The sequence below is a fragment of the Amyelois transitella genome, chromosome 24, assembly GCF_032362555.1.
Source record: "Amyelois transitella isolate CPQ chromosome 24, ilAmyTran1.1, whole genome shotgun sequence".
Taxonomy (NCBI): domain Eukaryota; kingdom Metazoa; phylum Arthropoda; class Insecta; order Lepidoptera; family Pyralidae; genus Amyelois; species Amyelois transitella.
In genome coordinates, this window is record NC_083527.1 from 376,063 (window position 1) to 402,003 (window position 25,941).

The following is a 25,941-nucleotide window of genomic DNA, read 5'->3' on the forward strand; positions in this document are numbered from 1 at the left end:
CGCACCTACTCCATCACTCCGTGATGGAGTTGGGTGACGAAGAAGGCCCCCCAGACTGGGGAGGTACGAGTTCTTCTTCCAGGAAGAAATCCTCTACGCCTCGCCCTTCTAAGCGACCTGCCGAATCTGCAATAGAATCGGAACCAAAAAAAACTTCTCCCCCATCGGACTCAATCCAATCTGTTTTTCATCGTCCGGGTTTTGAACCGGACTCTATCATTAAGTATACCGACGAAGACGATGCTCCGTTTATCGTATATGTTACGAGGATGGAACCCGATCCTTCTGCGGGTCTATCTATTAAGCTGCTTAAATTTGCTCAATTTCTGCATCAAAATTCTGTCACTGGTATCAAATCTGGTGGACTTAAGCTCATGGGCATGAACAAAATTTCAATCGAATTTACAGATAGGGACTCTGCCAATTCATTTTTAGAAAATCCTTTAATCCCAAATAATAAATATACTGCGTCTGTCCCGAGATTCAATATCTCTCGCATGGGAGTTGTTAGAGATATCCCTACGGACTGGACTCTTGAGGAATTAATTAATAATATTTCTGTTCCGCCCAACTGTGGTCAGGTAGTAATGGCCAGACGTCTTAACTCCAAATCAAAGAAACCTGACTCCTCCGTTTCCTGGTTCCCAACCACTACTGTTGTCCTTACTTTCCGTGGACATGTCCTCCCGGAAAGAGTTTTTTGTTTCCATACCTCTCTCCCTGTATCAGTCTACCTCCTCCCCACAATACAATGTAGGAACTGCTGTAAATTTGGTCATATCAGCAAACAGTGCCGCTCCAAACCACGCTGCTATAGGTGTGGCCAATTCCAACACTCAGGTGATTCATGCTCCTCAGATGTTCCTTTATTATGTTTATTCTGCGGGAATTCCCATCTTGCTACTGACCCATCCTGCCCCGAACATATTAGGCAGAAACAAATAAAAGTTATCCTAAACAAATAAAATTCCTCAAAAACGTTCTTTTTCACAAGTTGCTGCTGCAGATACCCCTGCTTCCTCCCAATTCTACTCCTCCCAATCTCCAGTCTCCTCTCCACAACGCCCACCAAACCCTCCCCGCTCTTCAGCCCCCAATCTGTCTTCCTCTTACAAAAAACGATTCCAGAGCTTGGAAAGTCTTATGACATTCAGGCTCTCAGAGAAATTACCGCAACTCCAAAATCTTCCCTTCCCAATGGTTGTGCGTGTTCTTGCCAACACCAGGACCCTTCCACTGCTTTATCTCCAAATGATAACCTATTTGAGATATTAGCAGACGCCCTTATCCAATTTTTATCACGAGATGTTGATATGTTACCGCCCAATACCATTTCTCGTCTTCAACAAATAATCGTTCCCATCCTTTCCAAACATAATGGACCAAGTTCTTCTTCAATGGAATACTAGGAGTGTATCCAAAAAGAAACCTGATATAGTCTTCTTAATCAATAGATACAATCCCATTATAGTTGCCATTGCTGAAACGTGCCTTAAACGCACGTCTCACTTCCATATCCCACACTACTCTTGTTTTCGAGATGATAGAGATGATGGTTGGGCAGGCTGCGCTTTGTTAGTCTCTCAATCCATCACCTTCACTCAAGTTCCTATTCCCCCTCACAGCTCTTCCTTCCATGTTGTTGCTGTGAGAGCCTTAGAAATATCCTTTGTTTCTGTTTACCTCCCTCACCCTCACCACTCTATTGTCCTGGAACTACAGTCTATTCTATCTTCTATCCCTACTCCCCTTATCATATTAGGTGACTTTAACATACCTAGCACCCTCTGGGGCTGCCCCTTTGACGATTCAATTTTTCCTGTCTTTCTTGATCTTCTTGACAACATAAACCTTTGCACTTTAAATGATGGCTCTATCAACCGCCGGTCTCCTCCGTCCCAAAATGTCAGTATCCCAGACCTTACCCTAACATCCCCCCAACTAGCTCCTCTATTGCTTTGGCGGGTCTTACCTACTTCTTATGGTAGTGATCATTTTCCAGTCCTTACCACACTAATTAAATCCATTTCCAAGGTTCCGCCCCTTCCTCCACTTCTTAAATACAAAACCGAAAAGGCAGACTGGGACAAGTTCTCAACTTGCCTCAAGGTTCTTACATCCTCCCTTCCCTCTCCCTCTAACCAAAACTTTTTACAGGTGTATGAAGAGTTCATATCTGCTGTTATTTCTGCTGCAGATGAATCAATCCCAATTAAAAATGCTTCACACAACAAAATTCCCTCCCCTCCATGGTGGGACTCTGAATGCTCCGAATTTATCAGGAAAAGAAACAAAGCTGAGAAAGATTTTAATAGTGATCCCACCTTGACAAATTATCTACTTGTTCGTAAAACAATGGCACAGACTAAGCGTCTATTGTCTCAAAAAAAACACCTTGGCTGGAAGTCCTTTTGTGAGTCCATTTCCCCCAAATCCTCTCTTTCAAGTGTCTGGAAGAAAATTAAATCTTTTAGAAGAGCCACAGCTTATCAAGACTCCTCTTCTAATGACACTTCACCTTGGCTCAATGATTTTATAAATAGACTTTCCCCTCTAACCGCTCCTGCTTTGGACGAACTTCCATACTCCTCATATAACTGTCCTTCCCCAACCATCCTAGATGATCCCTTCTCCCTCCAAGAATTATTATCCGCTCTGGACGGTCTCAAGGATTCCTCCCCTGGTATTGACGGCATTCCCTTTTCTTTCATTACCAATGCTCCTCTTCCTTCCAAATTATACCTCCTGTCCATTTTAAATCATATCTTCCTGTCTGGGTCTGTCCCAGAATCATGGAAGAACCAAATTATTATTCCCATTCTTAAACCAGGGAGGAACCCTCTAGACCCCCTCAGCTATAGACCCATTGCCCTCTCATCGGTAATACATAAAATTATGGAACACCTCATCAAAAATCGATTAGAATGGTTTATTGAATCAAAGGGCATACTTCCAAATACTCAATTTGGCTTTAGAAGAGGTATGGGAACTCTGGACAGCTTGAGCATCCTGGTCTCCCATATAAGAGTGGCATTCTCTAAAAACGATCATGTAGTAGGCGTTTTTCTTGACATAACTTCAGCATATGATAACGTTCAACTTCCTATTCTCAGGCAAAAATTGCATAAGCTGAGTATTCCAGTGAGGCTGATTAATATCATGTGTAATATGCTCATGGATCGTCACATAATTGTCCGTTTGCAGGGTTCTCTTCTTCCCCCTCGCTCTGTTTGGAAGGGTCTTCCACAGGGCTCTGTACTTAGTCCCATATTGTATAATTTATATACTTCTGACCTAGATCAGTCTGTCAATTGCTTTTGCAATATTCTTCAATATGCTGATGATATAGTTCTTTTCGCTTCTTCGGACTCCTTTGATGACATTAGCCGTCGTTTAAATTCAGCTCTTTCTTACCTCAACACCTGGTTAGAAGACCATGGATTATCTATCTCCCCGCTTAAATCAAACTGTGTCGTCTTTACTCGGAAGAGATCTTTGCCCCTATTAACTGTTTCGATTAATAATGAAACTATCCCTCAAAAAGACAGTTGTAAATTTTTAGGAATTACCTTAGACTCCAAACTAACAGGTGTTACTCACTTAAACCATGTTGTCCAAAAAGCTGAAAAGGGAGTTAATGTCATGAGGTCTCTCTCTGGGGTCCGCTGGGGCTCCCACCCCTATAGTCAAAAATTAATTTATAATGCCCTTGTACGTAGCCATTTTGACTACGGTGCCTTCTTATTAGAACCATGCAACAAATTAGCTTTGGCGAAATTAGACAAAATTCAACATAAATGTCTCAGAATTATAACCGGTGCTATGAAATCTTCTCCAACAAATGCCCTTCAGGTTGAATGTTTGGATCCTCCTCTTGTATTAAGGAGACAATTCTTAGCTGATAGATTTCTTTACAAAACAATCCAATTATTTTCTCATCCCTTATTACAAATACTTAACTCTCTATCAGACTATTGTCAAACCTCTTCTTATTGGGTTAACAAAGATCACCCCCCTTTGGTTAAAAGCTTCGATAAAATAGATAACCTTCCCCACCCAGTTGCCCAATTCTCCAAAAATCCTATCTTTGATATTGACTACCACCCTCTCATCTTCCAACCTAATGTTCTTCTAAACATAGGACTTTCCAAGAATCTTCCTGGTGCTGATAGGATATTCAACCGGATCATTTGTGAGAAATGGTCTGATTGGACCCTCATTTTTACGGATGCTTCCAAATTATCTCAGGACTCTAATGTTGGTGCAGCAGTTTGGATACCTAAATTCAATCTTTTACTAAGTTTTAAATATCTTTCACAATCCTCTATATTTACTGGAGAATCCATTGCTCTCTTTGAAGCTGTTCAATTTGTTTTATCTCACAATTTGGACAAATCACTTATCCTCTCAGACTCTTTGAGCTGCCTCCAAGATATTTTGAAACGACCCTTCCATGCAAAGGATAACTTTCCAATTACCCTGAAAATTAGAGAAACCTTATATAAATGTCAGTCTTCCAGTATTAATGTAGTTATTGCTTGGATTCCAAGCCATTCAGGAATCAAGGGTAATGAAACAGTAGATATGTGGGCTAAACAAGCTTCTACTTCAGGTTCTGACTGCCACAAATTTCATTACTCTCGAGACCTTAGACTTCTGGCTAAACCACAATTAATGACTAATTGGAATAGACAATGGCAACATTCTCGTCAGCAAAAAGGTGTCTGGTATGGAAATATCCAACCAAACTTACCCAAAGTCCCTTGGTTCTTCCGGCATCGAAACTTGGAGAAGTGGGTAACGTCGGTTATTATCCGAATGCGACTTGGCCATGTATGTATCCCTGTCTTCCTCCATAAACTCCGAATTAGAGATACTTCTATCTGTGAATGTGGCCTGGATGAAGGTAGTCTTAATCATATAATTTTCAACTGCCCCAAACTTGTGGTCCATCTTCGTAACATAATTCCGTCTAACATTCTCCATCTAAATTTAGACACTAATTCATTTCTTTCTCTTGTCCACACTCGGTTCTGTTATATAATTGCAAAGTTCATAACTAAAAATAACCTAAAACTATAGTTCCCATTACAAATTTATTTATTTTTTTTAACTTCCGAAATCTCCCTATTAAGTATGTCCCTTATTTTGCATAACTTTTATACCTTACACACTCACTACACATTATAATCATTAACTTGTCTTCTCTTTTACTAACAATACCTACTTGTTGTGTTTGTCTTTTTGTGTCTGTACATTTGTTAACCTTCTCCTTTCAGATTGTATACCGTCCATTTTTGTAACTTCGTGTCTCTTCAAACCATGACATTGGCAGAATCACCGAAAATCCGGTGGAAGCCATAATATAGAAAAGAAAGAAAGAAAAGCCAAATAGCTGAACGTGACCATTCAGTGTTTCAGGACTGTTATCTCTGTCTACCCCGCAAGGGATATAGACGTGACCATATGTATGTATGTGCCTTAGAAATAATTTCAACATGTTCGAAAGAATCATTAATAGCTGGTCACTAAATAGAATCGCTTTGATCCACAGAGAGAGCTCAATGCGGTGGACTTCAAGGTCTCATTCGACATGAAGTTCGTTCTCCTGATATCTGACGTGAGACCGGGCTGGAGGCACGCGAGACTGGCTCGGTACCACGTCTACGATGTTAACAACAGGTGAGATTAAAGCATCCACTTAAGGTTTCTTAAACAAAAAATCTAGTTATACATTCCTAAGTTTGTAGGTAAGCCTATCCCTTAGTCGCCTTTTACTACATCCATGGGAAAGAGATGGAGTGGACTTATTCTTTTTTGTATTGGTGCCGGGAACCACACGGCACCCGGTCAAAAGGCACGACCCGGACCTCCTCTTCTTCGTCTCCAGGGAAATGAGGTTGTACCCAGGAATGTCAGTTCTTCAGACTTTCGAGACTGGTAGCTCTGTCTGCCCTGTAAGACGTGATCTGTATGATAAACTTCAACCTTTCCAGGAACAAGATCCCTATCTCCCCAGTGGAAGACGACCGGAGCGCCCCTCTGCTCCAATACGCGGAGTGGGCGCCGACTCCTGGAGGTGGACTGGTCTTTATTCACGACAACGACATCTACTACAAGCCTAAGGTGCTGAAGACCTTGGTCTGTCGGATCACGAAGAATGGTCAGTTTTCATTTGGTTTTGTATCTATATCTATATATTTATGACGGCCTCTGTGGCACAGCGGTAGTACGCTTGTCTGTGACGCCGGAGGTCCCGGCCAGGGCATGACGAGAAAAGAACTTTTTCTGATTGGCCTGGGTCTTGGATGTTTATATATATCAGTATTTATTATAAAATATAGTATCGTTGAGTTAGAATCTCGTAACACAAGTCCTCGAACTTACTTCGAGGCTAACTCAAGGGGAGATGATCAATGATTCTTCTTCCTCCCGGCTTTAGTCCCGGTTGCATCCTCACCAATCTGGAGTGGAGCCCAGGATGTGCCTTTGACTTACGTTAGGAAACCTGCACTGGATGAACTGAACCTTCAGGCAACTGGATGTGTAACCGTGAATCCAATACGGGTTAGGTTTACTTGCAAAGGTTGCCCAGGTCAGATAGGTGCCGCTTCGTGTAAAAACCAGTTTAACCCAATCTAGGATCCATGGTCAAAGGCAAACCCCAGGTTCCTGTCCATAGAGGTGATGATGTAACCAGGACTAAAGCCAGGAGGAGAGAGTAGTTTGTATTGTGTTTCCTGTCAGTTTTGTCACTCAGCTACGGAAGAATTTTATATTATAAAGATTCATTTGCTTAATGGTTCATTTTCGTTTTTCATTCCAGGTGTTCCCGGCGTGATCTTCAACGGCATGCCGGACTTTCTGTACGAGACCCAAGTCCTGAGGTTGGACCGCGCCATGTGGTTCAGCCCGGATGGCCAGACCCTCATGTTCATCAGCTACAATGACAGCCAGGTTCAACAACACAAGTACCCGTGGTACGGGCTAGATCAACAGGAACCGCCTGCTTATCCTAGTATACGGACCTTGAGGTACCCCAAGGTAAGAATTTATACATCATACATACATTTGATCACGTCTTGAAAAGACTGGAAGGCCGCGTTCAGCTATATTCTCAATGATGGAATCGAGATTCGAATAGTGGCAGGTAAAGGTTAGTATGAGTAGAAAGGGAGTGGCTAATGACATGGCAAGTGACAGAAGCAACTTGCAACATCACTACATAGTATAAAACAAAGTCGCTATTTTAGTCTGTTTGTCTGTATGCTTAAATCTTTAAAATTACGCAACGGATTTTGATGAGGTTTTTTGTAACAGGTAGAGTGATTCAAGAGGAAGGTTTTTATGTATAATTTTTTCCGAATTTTGCACCTGTGCGAAGCCGGGGCGGGTCGCTAGTTTTTTGTAAAAATTAACATACTCTGCCGACCCCACGTAAAAAGTGGGTAAAAGTAACGACATAGAAGACTCAAGGACAGAGGAGGCTACACAACTGTTTGTTCACAGGTCAACACTAACAATCCAGTAGTGACCGTCAACGTGGTCAGTCTGAAGACTCCGAAGTACCTCTTCCCTCATCCGATACAGTTTTCATCGCAAGTCGACAAGAGTGAGTTTGGAATCAGTGTCCACTGTTTTGAGCACAATTGGGTTCAAAGTTTAAACTGATCGTGTAACCTAAGATATTGCCTTCCCACATAGTTGAAGTAGCATATACATATATGTTATCACGTCTAGCTCTTACCGGGCAGACAAAGCCAATGGTCTTGAAAAGACTGATAGGCCAATCTCAGGTAAATTTGGCTTAATGATAGAATTGAGATTCAATAATAGGTTGCTAGATCATCACCTAATGAAAGCCTTGATTGACCTTTTCAATTTGTATGGGAAAAAAGCAGCAGCTGGCATGCTCTATGTTTAAATATTAGATAAATCTAATAAAAAAAATTATTTGAGTAAAAGTAGAAACCATTATTTTAATGGAAAGAGTACGAAAAACCTCTGAACCAAAGGTGCCGTTATTGATAAACACAAGAATTTTTGTTTGACAAATCTTACTTAAATTTTGTTTCCAGCGTGGTACGTCCGCTGGACCACTTGGATCTCTGAGAAGCAGATTGCAGTTCTTCTCCTCAATAGACCTCAGAACTATTCCATCGTCAGCATCTGTAGCACACAGTCATTCAATTGTCAAGATGTGAGTATATTTGTCTCGTCTTATTTATTTATTTATTTACTAATTTATGTACACAGAAAACATCGAGACTGATAAACACAAGAAACAAAATTACAAAGGTTCTGCTTATTTCAAAAGAAATCTCTTCCAGCAGACCCGAGATAGGAGACATGATGGAAAGGGTGACAGGCGTGTACTCCACTCACACAACTAATAATAGACATAGGTACATAAACAAATACATAAATAAAATATAATAAAATACATATATAAATACAAAATAATAAACTTACATAAAGTAAATACAATATATACCAAATTAGCAAGGCTTGGAGAGGTAATAAATTTTAATTATTTTTTTATATTCGTCTTCTTCTTTTCTTTCTTTCCTTCTGCCGTTGTTCTGGTTCCTCGTTTTTCTGAAGAGACGTCCTGGGTGCACACTCCAACCATGATGAAGTCAGGTTATTATCTTTGTATTTTTTTGTGATCATAAATTTTTGTCCTCTTACTTGTAAGTAAAAAAGTAAGTAAGTAAATGCTTTATTGTTCACTAAAGGAGTACATTACAAATAAAAACAGTACAGTACAAAGGCGGGCTTATCCCTAAGTGGGATCTCTTCCAGCCAACCTGACAGTAAGAGGATCATAAACAAAATTGAGGCAAGGGTGAACAACAGTTCTTTTACTAGAATTATCCTTAAGACACAACAATTATATACGTAAAATACAAATAAATAAATAAAGTAAATATATAAACATGTATATATTCTAAATTAACTTCAAAACCAATTCAAGACTCGAGAAAGAATTTATTAAGCTTACTTACTTGCCTTTCATTAGTCCCGGTAACATCCAACCTCTCGAGAGCCCGAGGTGCGCCCCTTGACCATGAATCTGGATTTGTTATATGAAGTTTTTAGATAAAGCGACTCACGTCTGACCTCTGCAATCTTTGCAGGGGTATCTAACCCGTAATAGATCATGGTTACACATCCAGTTACCTGAATGTGCAGGTATCCAAACGATGTTTCCCTCACCCTAAACGCATCGTTTAGCACTCAAATTAATATAAATAACTCAGAACAGAGTCATGATTAAAAAGCCGAGATATGATTCTTTATTTATTTAAACTTCATGCACGTAAAATGTACAACAGGTGGACTTAAATTCGCATTCTCTGCCAGTCGAACCTTTGGACCAAACTGAGATGGATGTACGGGTAGTGCGATAACTGTAAAATAAAAAAATATATAAATATAAATAATAATAGGTTACTTAATACACCTAGTAATAATAATAGTGACTGGCGAGTCACCACCTGCCACATAATAGTCACGTATTCATGATTATGGCAGGTGTCCGAACTTCTCCAGCAATAGCCCAGTTTAAATCCATCCAAACGTCAACTCCATGACCCATAATCCTTTTCCTTATTTTGTAATAGCTCCACCTCCTGCCGAGACCTGTTCATGGACATATCATCTATTGATATGCCCGGGAACGGGTTTTGGCAGGAGAACAACTTAACATCAACTTCTCCAAAGGGCCTCTACGTGTTGGATTTATATCCCCACGCAAGCCTCTCAAAAATCCGGGGTGTATAGACCCGTGAAATCCAAGAGGTGAACATAATAATAGTAGTGACATAGATACATACATACATACATACATATAATCACGTCTATATCCCTTGCGGGGTAGACAGAGCCTACAGCCTTATAAAGACTGATAGGCCACGTTCAGCTATTTGGCTTTAAGATAGGATTGAGATTCAAATAGTGACAGGTTGCTAGCCCATCGCCTAAAAGAAGAATCCCAAGTTTATAAGCCTACCCAATAGTCGCCTTTTACGACATCCATGGGAAAGAGATGGAGTGGTCCTATTCTTTTTTCTATTCGTGACGGGAACCACACGGCACCGATACAAAATAGTGATATAGATATAGTAATAAGTAGTTGTGATTACCCGAAACCGCCGAGCTTGTATGAAGAGAGTTATGAATGTGGATGAAGCGAAGGAAGTATGCAGAGATCGTGGCAAGTGGAAAGAGGTAGTCTCTGCCTACCCCTCCGGGAAAGAGGCGTGATTTTATGTATGTATGTAGTTGTGATTAGAACCTGTTCCACATTTCAACGTTCTCCACTCAGATATACCGCGACGAAACCGACGGCAGCCGCTGGTCGGGGCTGGGCGCGGAGCCCACGGCGGAGGAGTGCGGTTGGTGCGGCGGCGCGGCGTTGGCGGCCGGCCGCGCCGCGTTGTTCTCCACGGCGCCCGTGCGCGACGCGCGCGCCGTGTGGCGGCACGCGGTCAGGCTCTCGCAGGATACCATGACGCCGCTGACGCAGGGCAATTATGAGCTGACGCAGCTACTCGGCTTCGATGAAAGGCGGCAGCTGCTGTAAGACATTTTTAATATACATACAAATAATTATTAACATTAAATTCTGTCGCACTAAAGCCTCAAAATAAAATAGATATAACATACATACATATGGTCACGTGTATCCCTTGTGGGGTAGACAGAGCCAACAGTCTTGAAAAGACTGATCGGCCACGTTCAGCTGTTTGGCTCAATGATAGAATTGAGATTCAAATAGTGACAGGTTGCTGGCCCATCGCTTAAAAGAAAAATCCCAAATTTATAAGTATATCCCTTAGTCGCCTTTTACGACATTCACGGGAAAAATAAGGAGTGGTCCTATTTTTTTTTTATTGTTGCCGGTAATTTTGTAGTATACAAAACATGCTTTATTTTTGTTTTTCTATTGGTTGGCGTGTGAAGAGTAGAACTACTCCATCTCTTTTTATATTGATTTAATTATATCTATTTGTATTTTATTGAAAATTGTATATTTATCTTTGTTGTCTGAAATAAACGAACTTTATTTATTCATTCATTACAACATGCTTCGAACATAAAGGCACTCTATGTTTCATATAGGAATTTATGATTATTTAGGATATTTATAAATAAAACACATTCGAGCTTCGCTTGCATGATGCCAAACTGATTTATTGTCTTGTATGGCCGTTACAAACTGTTAGTCTATGTATCTCTCTTGACAATGACATTGACACTAATATGACACACTCTATAACACCCTCGTCACCAGATACGCGATAGGAACGGCGCCGGAGAAGCCCGGGGAGCGTCACCTGTACCGCGTGGCGGTGTCGGGCGAGCCCGGCGCGCGCTGCCTCACCTGCCCGGGCGCTGACGTTCTCCCCGCGGAGACCACCCTGGAGCCCACTACTGAGAATGCGGTGAGACGCCTTCGGGATATGTTTATTTGATTGTGTGAATTAAAAGTTATTGACAGTGGTTGAATTACTGAGAATGCGGTAAGATGCCTTCGGAATATGCTTACTTGCTTATGTGAATTAAAAGATATTGACAGTGGTTGAATTACTGAGAATGCGGTGAGACGCCTTCGGGATATGTTTATTTGATTGTGTGAATTAAAAGTTATTGACAGTGGTTGAATAACTGAGAATGCGGTGAGATGCCTTCGGAATGTGTTCACTTGCTTGTGTGAATTAAAAGTTATTGACAGTGGTTGAATTCAATTAGATGTTTTATTTCCAAAAATAGGACATTTGGAGCCCACTACTGAGAATGCGGTGAGACGCCTTCGGGATGTGCTTAGTTGATTGTGTGAATTAAAAGATATTGACAGTGGTTGAATTACTGAGAATGCGGTGAGACGCCTTCGGGATGTGTTTATTTGATTGTGTGAATTAAAAGTTATTGACAGTGGTTGAATCCAATTAGATGTTTTATTTCCAAAAATAGGACATTTGGAGCCCACTACTGAGAATGCGGTGAGATGCCTCGGAGAATGTGATCACTTACTTGTACACTACTTGTTCACTTACTGCAGTTTGTTACCGCTTCTTCTGCACTGACGCCTTGGAAGCGGCAGTAAACTTAGTTTTTAAGTAATTTATTTGACGTCAACCAAGTTGTTAAACCATACGACAATTATTAAGCGATATAATAATATCCTATAATAATGAATAAAAAATTTTGAATTTTTTGAATTTCTTTTTGAACTTGCATACATACATACATAAAATCACGCCTCTTTCCCGGAGGGGTAGGCAGAGACTACCTCTTTCCACTTGCCACGATCTCTGCATACTTCCTTCGCCTCATCCACATTCATAACTCTCTTCATGCAAGCTCGGCGGTTTCGGGTACTTTTGACCTGACCCTTTACCAGGACGTCCTTAATTTGATCAAGATACGTTCGTCTAGGTCTTCCCACTCAGAATGTGTTCACTTGATTGTGTGAATTAAAAGATATTGACAGTGGTTGAATTCAATTAGATGTTTTATTTCCAAAAATAGGACATTTGGAGCCCACTACTGAGAATGTGGTGAGATGCCTCGGAGAATGTGCTTATTTGATTATGTTTCAAAAAGATATTGACAGTGGTTGAATCCGAATCGATCTTTTATTTCAAAAGGAAACTTGCTTATGTGAATTAAAAGATATTGACAGAGGTTGAATTCAATTAGATGTTTTATTTCCAAAAATAGGATATTTGTAGGTAATCATCTTTTGTTGCTTTTTTTTTTAGGTTTAAAGGCATTTATTCTCATAAAGAATTAACAAAATTCACTTACATGAGAACATTCATCAATTTATAAACATAAGTAGTGATACGCGTACATTAACATCGCAACACAAACACAATATGTAATTGTCACACTCTACCCTCACAACTTAATAATAAAGTCTCACTGCACTGTACCGCCGGGCGTAGATAGGCAAGTAGATGGCCGGTAAACAAGTTGCGTACAAAGATGTAAGAAGCCGTAACTAGAAGTGACATCGTCGCACCGTGCTTGGAACCGCGTGCGTTTTATTTAGTAATATTTTAATATTTTATTATGATATATATTATATATATTATATATATATATACTTATATGTAAATATTATATGGTTTATCAATAGGTAGGCATATTATTATAGTTTTTAGTAATGATATTTTATTTTGTATATTTATTTATTTATTTATAAAAGTTGTTATTGATGTATTGTTTTAATAGTTTTTTAAATAAATACATCGATCGGGCTTCTTTGATATTTTTAGGAAGTTTATTGTATAATTGGCCTCCTTCAAATAAAATAGTTTTCTTGCCATAATTTGTTCTGGGCGCTCTTAAAACAATATTATTTGCACTTCTTAATGTCATTCTTTGTATTCGCCTTTTTTTAGTAAATTCTATTTCACTATGTATATCTTTAGTTAGTATTTTTTGGATTAAAAGACATGTAAAATATATGTATGATTGAGTAATATTTAGTAAATTCGTTTCTTTATATATCTTTTTTGTAGGAGTTAAAAATGGATAGTGAAAAAGCACTTTAACTAGTTTGTTTTGAGCTCTTTGGATAACGTCTAGATGAGATTTAGCTGCGGTACCCCAGATTTGTATAAGGTAGTCAATGTGTGGTTTCACTAGCGCGTTGTAAATATAGTATCGCGTATTTTTAGGTAGGCATTTAACAATAACACGCAAGGCTCCCGTAAGAGATGTTAGTTTAGATTTTATTTTGTTTAAATGTGGTTGCCAGGTGAGTTGATTGTCAAGCAGAAGGCCAAGATAAATTTGTTGGTTCGTCTTATCGATAACTGTTCCATTTATTTTTAAAGGTGGATAATTGTCAATTTTTTTATTTTTAGCTTTAAATATGATGTACTTCGTTTTCGGAATATTTATTGTCAATAGGTTGAATTGGAACCATTGATTTAATAAGTCGAGATCACTTTGAGCGTCCGAGATCACTGAGTTGACTGAGTTCCCAAAATAAAAAAGACTTGTATCGTCAGCGTAAAGTGTGACGTCACCCTTCAAGCCTATTTCATGCATATTATTTATATATATAAGGAATAACAGTGGACCCAGGATAGATCCCTGTGGAACGCCGTATGTGATAGATTTAGCTTGGCTGCGCTGGTTCCCAATTCTAACTATTTGACGCCGATTAGAAAGGTAAGATTTGAAAATTTCAAGCGCCGTTCCAGTAAGACCAATAGAGTGTAATTTTTTCAGAAGTATTTTATGACTTACGGTGTCAAAAGCCTTTTTCAGGTCTATGAATACTCCTATCGCTATTTGCTTCTGATCTATGTTTGTTTTTATTTTTGTAATTATGTCAATTGTTGCAGAAAGCGTATTAGATTTTGGTCGAAAACCATATTGTTTATTAGATATGACATTTTTTATAGCAAGGTAAGATTCGAGACGGTTATATAAGACTTTTTCAAAGATTTTCGAAATAATGGGCAGGACTGAGATAGGGCGATAATTACTGGGGTCTGTTTTCTTTCCTGTTTTGAATATTGGGGTAACTTTTGCTATCTTTAGGCTATCGGGAAATATGCCCAATTCCAAACATTTGTTTATACTCTGGGTTAAATTTTCCAGTATAAGATTTTTTAGACATTTAATTGTTCTTACAGTTAAGCCATCTATTCCCGAGGCAGTGTTACATTTTAAATTATCTATAATTTTACCAACTTCTTCAGGCGATGCAGGTGTAAAATTCGAGAGATCGGGCAAGTCCGAGTCCTGAGAGCGACCAGCAGCGTTAAAAATGTTGTCTTTGTGGTATTTCTGTGGTATCGCTTTAGCCAAAGTTTCACCTATTGTAGAAAAATAGTTGTTGAAGTACTCACACATCTCTTTTTCATGTGTAATGATGCCATTTTCAGATACAAGTTTCGTTGGTGAGTTTGTGTTTGAGTCTTTTACTTTGTTTTGGTAAAGGCTGTTAATAAGAGTCCACATTTTCGCTGGTTTACCGACACAATTTTTGAATGCTTTATGATAGTAAGTTGCCTTGGTTTTCTGAATTTGACTTATTACTCGTTTTCTTTCTTTGATCAGGTCTTCTTGTATTGACTTGTCTTTTGGGGTTTTCCGACTCATGAGTCCTAATTCATTTCTTTTGTTGATGGAGTCCATAATATTTTGGTTTATCCAATCTTGTCTTGGGGGATAGAGTTTTTTGGTTTTTGTAAATTTACATTTTGATACGCACGTAGTTAGGATCTCTTCCAATTTAGTATAATCTGCATCTATATTATTCAAATCTACTTCTTTGACTGTTTCCAATAATTTATCATAACTAATTGCTTCATATTGGGTTGATTTAATAGCCGCTGGTACAAGTTTATCAATTTCCAAATATATATGTTTGTGGTCTGACAAGTTGGATTCAATAATTGCAAAGTGAAACTTATTCTGATTGACGTTTGTACATACGTGATCTAATATTGATTTTGTCGAGTCCGTTTCACGAGTGATATATAAGGGATCAATTTTGTTGAGAATATTAAAACCACTTTCTTCCATGGCGTATTTGTAGTCGGCAGATTTTTCATGACTTAATAGGTCATAGTTAAAGTCACCGAAGACAATAGCTCGTTTGCGCTTTTCTAATTGCGACGTATATTCTTCTAGAAAACTTTTGCTATTTGTACGACCAGGTTTATATATTGCACCTAAGTCTAATGAAAATTTATCTATGTGTATCCATAGATAGTGGTTATCGTCAACAGATTTTTCTTCAACGAGGCTGTGTTTCATTGTGTTGTGGGCAAAGATGGAAACTCCCCCACCCTTTGAGTCGTATCTATGGTTATAGTAATGGGTATAATCGGGTATTTGCATGATTTTCACATCCTCATCGGATTTAATCCAAGTCTCTGAGATCACTATGATATGAACAGTTTCATTCATTGATTGCAGAATACACTTTAGTTCATCAAGTTTGCCCGCCTTCATTATACTTCGAGCATTTGCATATAGAAATTTCAGAGATTTTTTACTCATAGTGATGTCTTTGTACTTGGTACAGTATTGATGAGAAACGTTGTTTATCTCGTTTTCACTTGGTAAGCTGCTCGTGGCAGCTACTGCTGGTGGTTTTTTGTACTCGATGAAACGACAATCTTGGGTATGCCTTTGATGTATTTGATGACAAGATTGGTTTCACCATTTTTAATACGACGATCGAGTTCTTCTTTAACCATTTTCATGTATGATTGTTGTTGAGGGGTTTGATCAGAAAAGATTCTTATTCCTTCATTTTTTAATTATTATTATTCATATTTACATACATATATATGATCACGTCTATATCTCTAGCGGTGTAGACAGAGCCGACAGTCTTCAAAATACTGATAGGCCACGTTCAGCTATTTGGGTTAATGATAGAATTGAGATTCAAATAGTGACAGGTTGCTAGCCCATCGCCTAAACGAAGAATCCCAAGTTTATAAGCCTATCCTTTAATCGCCTTTTACGACATCCATGGTAGAGAGATGGAGTGATCCTATTCTTTTTTATATTGGTGCCGGGAACCACACGGCAGCACAAGGGTGTTACAGACTGCCTTTACGTTTGAAGCATGTTATACAACATACATACATATCATCATTAAGCCAAACAGCTGAACGTGGCCTATTATTCTTTTGAAGACTGTTAGCTCTGTCTATCAAGCAAGAGATATAGACGTGATCACATGTATGTAATGTATGTACATATCGTCTTAAATATGTCTTTATACATACATACATAACATCACGCCTCTTTCCCGGAGGGGTAGGCAGAGACTTATGTCTTTATACACGAGTATTAATTAATTTTCATAGGAGGGTGAGAACTCCACATCACCCCAACCCCCTTGGCCGACGTCGACGGTGCTGCCGCACCGTCTATATCCCTTGCGGGGTAGACAGAGCCAACAGTCTTGAGAAGACCGATAGGCCACGTTCAGCTATTTGGGTTAATGATATAATTTAGGTTCAAATAGTGACAGGTTGCTAGCCCATCGCCTAAAAGAAGAATCGCAAGTTTATAAGCCTACCCCTTAGTCGCATTTTACGATATCCATGGGACCGAGTTGGAGTGGTCCTATTCTTTTTTATATTGGTGCCGGGAACCACACGGCACTGCCGGGAACCACACAGCACTGTTCTTTGTACACGAGTATTAATTAAATTTCATAGGAGGGTGAGAACTCCACATCGCCCCAACCCCCTTGGCCGACGTCGACGGTGCTGCCCCACGTGGCGGACGAGAACGACTCTCTGCCTACCCTCTGTTTGTACAACAGGATCACCTTCAGCAAGAACTACTCTTACTACGTACAGGTAAGAAACTGGAGTTTTTAACTGTCTATCATAAGGCGCCGTGTGGTTCCCGGCACCAATATAAAAAAGGAATAGGACCACTCCATTCCATGACTGGAAGAGATTGCTTTAGCAATAAGTCCGCCTTTGTACCATCTATAGCTTTGTTGTTTTGTATGTTTTACTCTTATGGTTCAATAAAGAGTTTTATCTATCTATCAATCAATCTATCTTCAAACATACCCTGGGCTCCTTTCAATAAAGGTGAGGATGTAACAGGGTCTAATGCCAAGAGGAAGATGCTCACTTGAAGGTCCTACTTTATGATACATACACACATATGGTCACGTCTATATCCCTTGCGGGGTAGACAGAGCCAACAGTCTTGAAAAGACTGAATGGCCACGTTCAGCTATTTGGCTTAATGATAGAATTGAGATTCAAATAGTGACAGGTTGCTAGCCCATCGCCTAAAAGAGGAAACCGAATTATATAAGCCTATTCCTTAGTCGTCTTTCACGACATCCATGGGAAAAAGATGGAGTGGTCCTATTCTTTTTTCTATTGGTGCCGGGAACCACACGGCCCGAATGTATGTTTTAATTAGTTGCTTTTTCATTTTTACTTCATACAAAAAGGCTTCATTACTCTTTTCAATTTTTCATCCCTGAATTGTACAAGATAGATAGATAGATAGATAAAACTCTTTATTGCACCATAAGAGAAAACATACAAAACAACACAAAGCAGATATAGATGGTACAAAGGCTGACTTATCGCTAAAGCAATCTCTTCCAGTCCACCTTTGGGTGGAAGGAAACCAAACAGGAGATCGGACGTTGGCGCAGAGCAAGATAAATAAATGTATGAACATAATAAAATACATACAGAATATATCCATACATACATACATAAAATCACGCCTCTTTCCCGGAGGGGTAGGCAGAGACTACCTCTTTCCACTTGCCACGATCTCTGCATATTTCCTTCGCTCCATCCACATTCATGACTCTCTTCATGCAAGCTCGGCGGTTACGGGTACAGAATATATATCTATATATAATACATGCAAATACGCATAAATACATTTAAATACTACGTGCAGGTAAGGAAACTGGAGTTTAAAACTGTCTATCATAAGGTGCTGTGTGGTTCCCGGCACCAATACAAAAAAGAATGGGACCATTTAATCTCTTTCCCATGGATGCCGTAGAAGTCGACTAAGGGATAGGCTTACAAACTTGGGAGTCGCTACAGTATATCAGGATCAGGCAGGATACAACCATATTTAAATACATAATAATAACATATACTTACAACAGGAGTGCCTCGGGCCGGAGCCGCCCGCGTTCCTGGTGGTGTCGGCGGCGGGCGCGCGCCGCGCCGTGCTGTGGGACGGCGCGCCGCTGCGGCAGAAGTTCGCGGCGCTTGCGCAGCCTCAGGCCAAAGTCTTCAGAGTCGAGGTACCTACATACATACATACATATCGTCACGTGATATAGACGTGACCATATGTATGTATATATATAAGGCAATGCTCTAAATACATAACATATAATCACGTCTATATCCCTTGTGGGGTAGACAGAGCCAACAGCCTTGAAAATATTGATAGGCCACACTCAGCTATTTGGCTTAATGATAGAATTGAGATTCTAATAGTGACTGAGATGGCGCGCCGCTGCGGAAGAAGTTCGCGGCGCTTGCGCAGCCTCAGGCCAAAGTCTTCAGAGTCGAGGTACATACATACATATGGTCACGTCTATATCCCTTGTGGGGTAGACAGAGACAACAGTCTTGAAAAGACTGATAGGTCACACTAAGCTATTTGGCTTAATGATAGAATTGAGATTCAAATAGTGACAGGTTGCTAGCCCATAGTCTTCAGAGTCGAGGTACATGCATACATATGGTCACGTCTATATCCCTTGTGGGGTAGACAGAGCGTCTTGAAAAGATTGATAAGCCACACTCAGCTATTTGGCTTAATGATAGAATTGAGATTCAAATAGTGACAGGTTGCTAGCCCATGGTCTTCAGAGTCGAGGTACGCTTTGAGAGTTGTTCCTTGTGTTTTATTTTAAACAGGTTTGTCATGGTGGAAAGGTTAAGTCTCTGCTCACACCTCCGGACAAATGATTTTACGTACCTGATCTTTATAGTGGAAAGATGCGTTTAGTCTCTGCCTGCCCCTCCAAGAAAGAGGCGCGATTTTACGTATGTATGTATTTTTGTTATCTTACTAATATTTGTCCCGGGTCAACTTTATAGTTCTGTCTGGGGTTAGTCTGTGCTAAAGTCGTATAGCTCTCACAGATAGGCGACGCTTGCGCAGCTACAAGCCAAAGTCTTTAGGGTGGAGGTAAGCTATTTGTACTATCCTGATGATTATCCTAGATATAACTTCACCTCTCTGGAGAGAAGCCCAGGGTGCACCTTCTGACCATGATCCTGGAATGTCTGTACCTACATGAGAATAATATAAAATATTCGAGTATATAGGTATATATATAGACGGCCTCTGTGGCGCAGCGGTAGTGCGCTCGTCTGTGGCCGGAGGTCCCGGGTTCGAATCCCGGTCAGCGCATGATGGGAAAAGAACTTTCTCTGATCGGCCTGGGTCTTGGATGTTTATCTTTATAAGTATTTATTATAAAATATAGTATCGTTGAGTTAGTATCTCGCAACACAAGTCTCGAACTTGCTTCGAGGCTAACTCAATCTGTGTAATTTGTCCCGTAGGTATATATTTAATTTATTTATTTTATATTCCTTGTTTTCAGGTTCAAACTAACCGCGAAGCCAGGGTTCGACTTCTTCTGCCCCCAGGGTTTAGAGAAACGGATGATTTGCCGCTGCCGCTGGTACTGCACGTGTAAGTACACGTGTGCCGTGTGGTTCCCGGCACCAATAAAAAAAGAATAGGAACTCTCCATCTCGTTCCCATGGATGTCGTAAAAGGTGACTTAAGGATAGGCTTACTAACTTGGGATTCTTCTTTTAGACGATGGACTAGCAACCTGTCACTATTCAAATAGTGACAGGTTGCTAGCCCATCGCCTAAAAGATCTCAATTCTATCATTTTGCCAAACAGCTGAACGTGGCCTATCAGTCTTTTCAAAATTGTTGGCTCTGTCTACCCCGCAAGGGATATAGACGTGATTGTATGTATGTATGTATGAAAAAATTAATGTGATTTTTCGTTTTAGACGTTTTTTCCTGGCAATACATGCTGAAATATTGACCCAAATCTTTTCTTAAAGCCAATTTGATTTATAACAACCTTGACTTCCCCAGGTCAGCGGAGCCAGGCGGGCAACTGGTGACCGAGAAGTGGTGGCCGAGCTGGGGCTGGTACCTCGCGGCCGCCAGGAACTTCATCGTGGCGGAGATCGACGCCCGGGGGAGCGGGGGACAGGTGACAGCCTTGTTTATAACCTTCTAGAACTTTAGGGGAAATTAATGAAATGAGTGAAATGAGTGAAGCTAGTGAATACAGTGAAGCGAGCGAAGCTAGTGAAGCTAGTGAAGCGAGTGAAGCTAGTGAAGCTACTGAAGCTAGTGAAGCTAGTGAAGCTAGTGACGCGAGTGAGGCAAGTGAAGCTAGTGAAGCTAGTGAAGCGAGTGAGGCGAGTGAACCTAGTGACGCAAATGACAGGAGTAGCGAGTGAATTGAGTGATAGAGGCCAAGGGGAGCAGGAGATAGGTAATATTCTTCACTACACTCGCTACATTCATTTATTAAGACGGTTCTAGAACAAACGAAATTTATGATTTCGTAAGAAATTACTGCGCCTGATCGAACTCAAATTCCGAGCTATTTCACCAAACAGACTTTGGCAAGGAATAAATGCCTTAACCTACGACTGAAATTTTTCATTTTGTTTTCAGGGAGAAGAACTGAGAACAGAAATCTACAATAAACTGCTGACAGTGGACGTGGAAGACCAAATAGCTGTTTTATCGTAAGTTATCATCTTTAACTGATTTTAAACTTTCGCGTTGCAATATCTATCTAGTTCGTATTTATAAATAATACAGTTACCTATAAAACGCGTACCTTACGACTCGCTTGGTCATTGATCATGATTCGAATCGTCCAAGATAATATAAAGGTGCGTTACATGCGCGTTTAATTTGTGATTGTAAAATAAATACCTTAATAAAATTGGACATATTTTTTTCTTTCTTATTTAAAAGTAGTTTTAGCTTACGTTTAAATTTGAGTACCTACATTTTAATAAAATAAATACCTGCATAAAATTGGTCATCTCTCTTCTTTCTTTTTTACAAGTAGTTTTAGCTTAAGTTTTTATTTGAGTACATTTTCACAAAATAAATACTTAAATAAAATTGTACTTTTTTTTTCTTTGCTTTATACAAGTAGTTTCAACTTTAACTCTGGTAACTTTTACTCAGGTAGCTGCGGGGGGTGGTATTGATTTAACGACTTTGTTCGAATGTACTCTAATTAGAGTTAAAGTTAAACTACTTGTAGCAAAGGAAAAAAGATGTACAATTTTATTTAGGTATATATTTTATTTTCGTAAAATCAATAACGCCACCAACAGCTACCTGCGCGACAACCTGAAGATGGTGGACGGCGCGCGCGTGTGCGCGTGGGGGCGCGGCTACGGCGCGGGCGCGGCGGCGGCGCTGGCGGCCGGCGACGCGCGCAACGTCACGCGCTGCCTGGCCGCCGTCGCGCCGCTCACCGACCTCGCGCACCACAGTCAGTCTCAGCTGTCTCTCTCTAGCACTCTCTTTATCTCTCTTTCTCTCTCTTTCACTCTCTTTCACTCTCTTTCACTCTCTTTCTCTCTCTATCTCTCCATCTTAATCATAATCATTAATCTTACATACATATGGTCACATCTATATCCCTTGCGGGGTAGACAGAGCCAATAGTCATGAAAAGACTGAATGGCCACGTTCAGCTCGGCTTAATGATGGAATTGAGATTCAAATAGTGACAGGTTGCTAGCCCATCGCCTAAAAAAAGAATACCAAGTTTGTAAGCCTATCCCTTAGTCGCCTTTTACGACATCCATGGGAAAGGGATGGAATGGTCCTATTATTTTTTGTATTTCAATCATCATTAATTTTTTTTTTGAACTTAGACCCTGGATTGAATGAGTCAGATTTTTACACGAAGCGACTCCCATCTGACCTCCGTAACCTTTGCAAGGTAACCTTTCATTTCATATTATTATGGACGGTTGTGCACAAACCAGCATATTTACTTATAATTCCCGAAAAACCAGGAATTGAGAGAAAATATATACATAAATATAAAACAATAATAAGAGTACCCAAAACCGCCGAGCTTGCATGAAGAGAGTTATGAATGTGAATGAAACGAAAGAAGCAGAGATCGTGGCATTGGAAAGACGTAATCTCTGCCTGCCACTCCGAGATAAAAGCGTGGTTTCATATATGTATGTATGCAATACTAAGTCAGTTATGAGATTGTACAATTGTCCCTATTTTTATGGCAAAGTTGGCAGTAATGAATAGCGCCGCGTGCGCCGCCAACATTCCAGTTCCAACAGTTGTTCACCTACCCTCAGATTCGTACTGGACGGAGCGGTACAGCGGCTATGGTTCCTGGGCCGGGGCGCTCGGCGCGAGCGCAGTGTGGAGGCGCGCCGGCAACCTGCCGCCCCGGAGGCTGTTCGTGGCGCACGCCACGGCCGACCTCGCTGCGCCGGCGCATCACGCGCTGGCTTTAGCAAGAGCGTTGATCAGAGCTGGGGCTGTGTACACGCATCAGGTAAACATTTATTCGTACATACATACATACATATGATCACGCCTTTATCCCTTACGGGGTAGACAGAGCCAACAGTCTTGAAAAGACTGATAGGCCACATTTAGCTGTTTGGCATTATGATAGAATTGAGATTCAAATAGTGACGGGTTGCTAGCCCATCGCCTAAATCGCATTTATTCATACATACATACATACATAAAATCACGCCTCTTTCCCGGAGGGGTAGGCAGAGACCACCTCTTTCCACTTGCCAAGATCTCTGCATATTTACTTTGCTTCATCCACATTCATAACTCTCTTCATACAAGCTCGACGGTTTCGGGTACTTTTCACCTGACCATTTACCTAACATTTATTCATTCGCTAAAAAACCTGATTGTAGATGAACGGAAAATCATTTGAATGGAAAAATCGTAGAGAAGCTAGTCTGAACATGTTTGATTACGACCCAAGAGGTTTTTTGTGGGAATTTTTATAACATAAACATAACATATAATCACGTCTATATCCCTTGCGGGGTAGACAGAGCCAACAGTCTTGAAAAGACTGATAGGCCACGTTCAGCTATTTGGGTTAATGATAGAATTTAGGTTCAAATAATGACAGGTTGCTAGCCCATCGCCTAAAAGAAGAATCCCAAGTTTATAAGCCTACCCCTTAGTCGCCTTTTACGACATCCATGGGAGAGAGATGGAGTGGTCCTATTCTTTTTCTGTTGGTGCCGGGAACCACACGGCAATTTTTATATATGAACATATATGAATAGGACCACTTCATGTCTTTCCCATGGATGTCGTAAAGGCGACTAAGCTTTCTTTTGTGCTTACGCCGAGAGCCATATCCTGTCAGTCAATTTTACATCGATCACTCTTTTCTACTCTCATTTTCTCTGTAACATTCTGTTTTTTACACATAAAACGTTCATTCTCACATGTTAGTGTTGGGACCAACGCGTTTCTGTACACCGCTAGGCGAGCCTTTTTGGACAACTGACTCTGTTAACCATGTTTCTAGCATTCACTCTTTTAATATCACCAGCACACTTGCATACAGTAACCTGTTATGTTTACCTGATACATACATATAATCACGTCCAAATTCCTCGCGGGGTAGATAGAGGCAACAGTCTTGTAAAGACTGAAAGGCTACGTTCAGCTGTTTGGCTTAATTACAGAATTGAGATTCAAATAGTGACAGGTTGCTAGCCCGTCGCTTAAAAGAAGAATCCCAAGTTTATAAGCTTACTATTTACTTATTCGCCTTTTACGACACCAATGTGCCGTGTGGTTCCCGGCACCAATACAAAAAAGAATAGGACCACTCCATCTCTTTCCTATGGATGTCGTAAAAAGCGACTAAGGGATAGGCTTACAAACTTGAGATTCTTTTTTTAGGCGATGGGCTAGCAACCTGTCACTATTCAAATCTTAATTATATCTTAAAGCCAAATAACTGAACGTGGCCTATCAGTCCGCCCAAGACTGTTGGCTCTGTCTACCTCGCAAGGGATATAGACGTGATTATAATTATGTATGTATGTATGACACCAATGGGAAAGGGGTAGAGTGGTCCTATTCTTTTTCTATTAGTGCCGGAAACCACACGGCACTTGTTCATTAATAAAAACTAAATACTTTTCAGGTATACCCAGACGAGGGCCATGATTTTGAACGTTCATCACTTCACCTCTACAAATCTATGGAGCAGTTCTTCGACGAGTGCTTTGGACCAGTGGAAGTAGCGGATTGGGACTCCGGGGGGGTCGGGGGTCTGTTCCCGTTCAGGGACTAGTATTTTGCATAGGGGCCCCACCCCGACGACGTTTGACAAGTCAGGATTCCGCTGGCTTATTTATAGCGTTGCCAAACTATCGATATAAATTGACATTAACAATATCGATATTACAGTCGATATAGCTATGTTTGGTACAAAAGTATCAAAAGCTACTGGTTAGACTATTTGAATTTGAATTCATTTATTTCTTCCGTAACACTATTGTAACATTGTAATCAAATTAAAACTAAAGATAAAACTACTTATAAAAAGAAAGAAAAAAGATGACTACAAACTAATAAACTAAACTGGTTAGATAAATTAGGTCGGGATGTAAAATAAAGAAAATAAAGAAAACTTTATTGTAAAAATTCAAAACATAAAAATAATCTTAACTTCTTGCGTCTTAAATAATTGTTGTGGAAAAAATTAACAAAAGAAGATCACAATTTTTCTTCAATTAAATATTAACTTTTTTCTTAGCGGCCAGTGCGCTATATTATTTTAAACAGCTACAATAATATCGATAGTGAGCTTGCCCACGATAGCAAGTATTGCTTACATTATCGATAGGGAAAAACTATTGATAGTAGTGCTATCGATATTGAGCTTGTATTACGGCCTCTGTGGCACTTAGTGCGCTTGACGGTGACACCGGAGGTCCCGGGTTCGCATCCCAGCCAGGGCATGATTAGAAACTTACTTTCTCTGGGTCTTGGATGTTTATCTATATATGTATTTATTATAAAATATATTAACGTATACTTTGGATTCTTCTTATAAGCGATGGGCTTGGACCCTGGATTGAGTGAGTCAGGTTTTTACACGAAGCGACTCCCATCTGACGTCCGCAACCTTTGCAGTTAAACCTAACCCGTATTGGATCCATGGCTACACATCCAGTTGCCCGAATGTGCAGGTTTCCTTACGATAATTTCCGACATCGTAAGATCGTTAAATATACAACAAAATAAACATAACTTCGAAAATAGTAATTGGTATATGAGCGAAGTGGGATTCGAACCTGTGCCTTTCTGCGCACCACGAATTTTAAT

General features: G+C 40.1%; 1 protein-coding gene across 1 annotated transcript in view; it reads left to right on the forward strand.

Moving 5' to 3' along the window:
• The window catches only part of LOC106137994 (inactive dipeptidyl peptidase 10), a 126,320-nt gene extending 101,258 nt beyond the window's left edge, over positions 1-25,062 (forward strand). The window contains exons 5-19 of the mRNA XM_060951145.1: positions 5,555-5,682; positions 5,997-6,163; positions 6,827-7,044; positions 7,510-7,612; positions 8,079-8,200; positions 10,331-10,584; positions 11,300-11,450; positions 17,217-17,360; positions 18,662-18,802; positions 20,123-20,214; positions 20,638-20,758; positions 21,232-21,305; positions 21,912-22,072; positions 22,911-23,113; positions 24,755-25,062. Of these exons, the coding sequence (XP_060807128.1) occupies positions 5,555-5,682; positions 5,997-6,163; positions 6,827-7,044; positions 7,510-7,612; positions 8,079-8,200; positions 10,331-10,584; positions 11,300-11,450; positions 17,217-17,360; positions 18,662-18,802; positions 20,123-20,214; positions 20,638-20,758; positions 21,232-21,305; positions 21,912-22,072; positions 22,911-23,113; positions 24,755-24,904 (2,229 nt within the window). The 3' untranslated portion in view covers positions 24,905-25,062. The remainder of the gene's footprint in view (positions 1-5,554; positions 5,683-5,996; positions 6,164-6,826; positions 7,045-7,509; positions 7,613-8,078; positions 8,201-10,330; positions 10,585-11,299; positions 11,451-17,216; positions 17,361-18,661; positions 18,803-20,122; positions 20,215-20,637; positions 20,759-21,231; positions 21,306-21,911; positions 22,073-22,910; positions 23,114-24,754) is intronic.
• Positions 25,063-25,941: the final 879 nt, after the last annotated feature.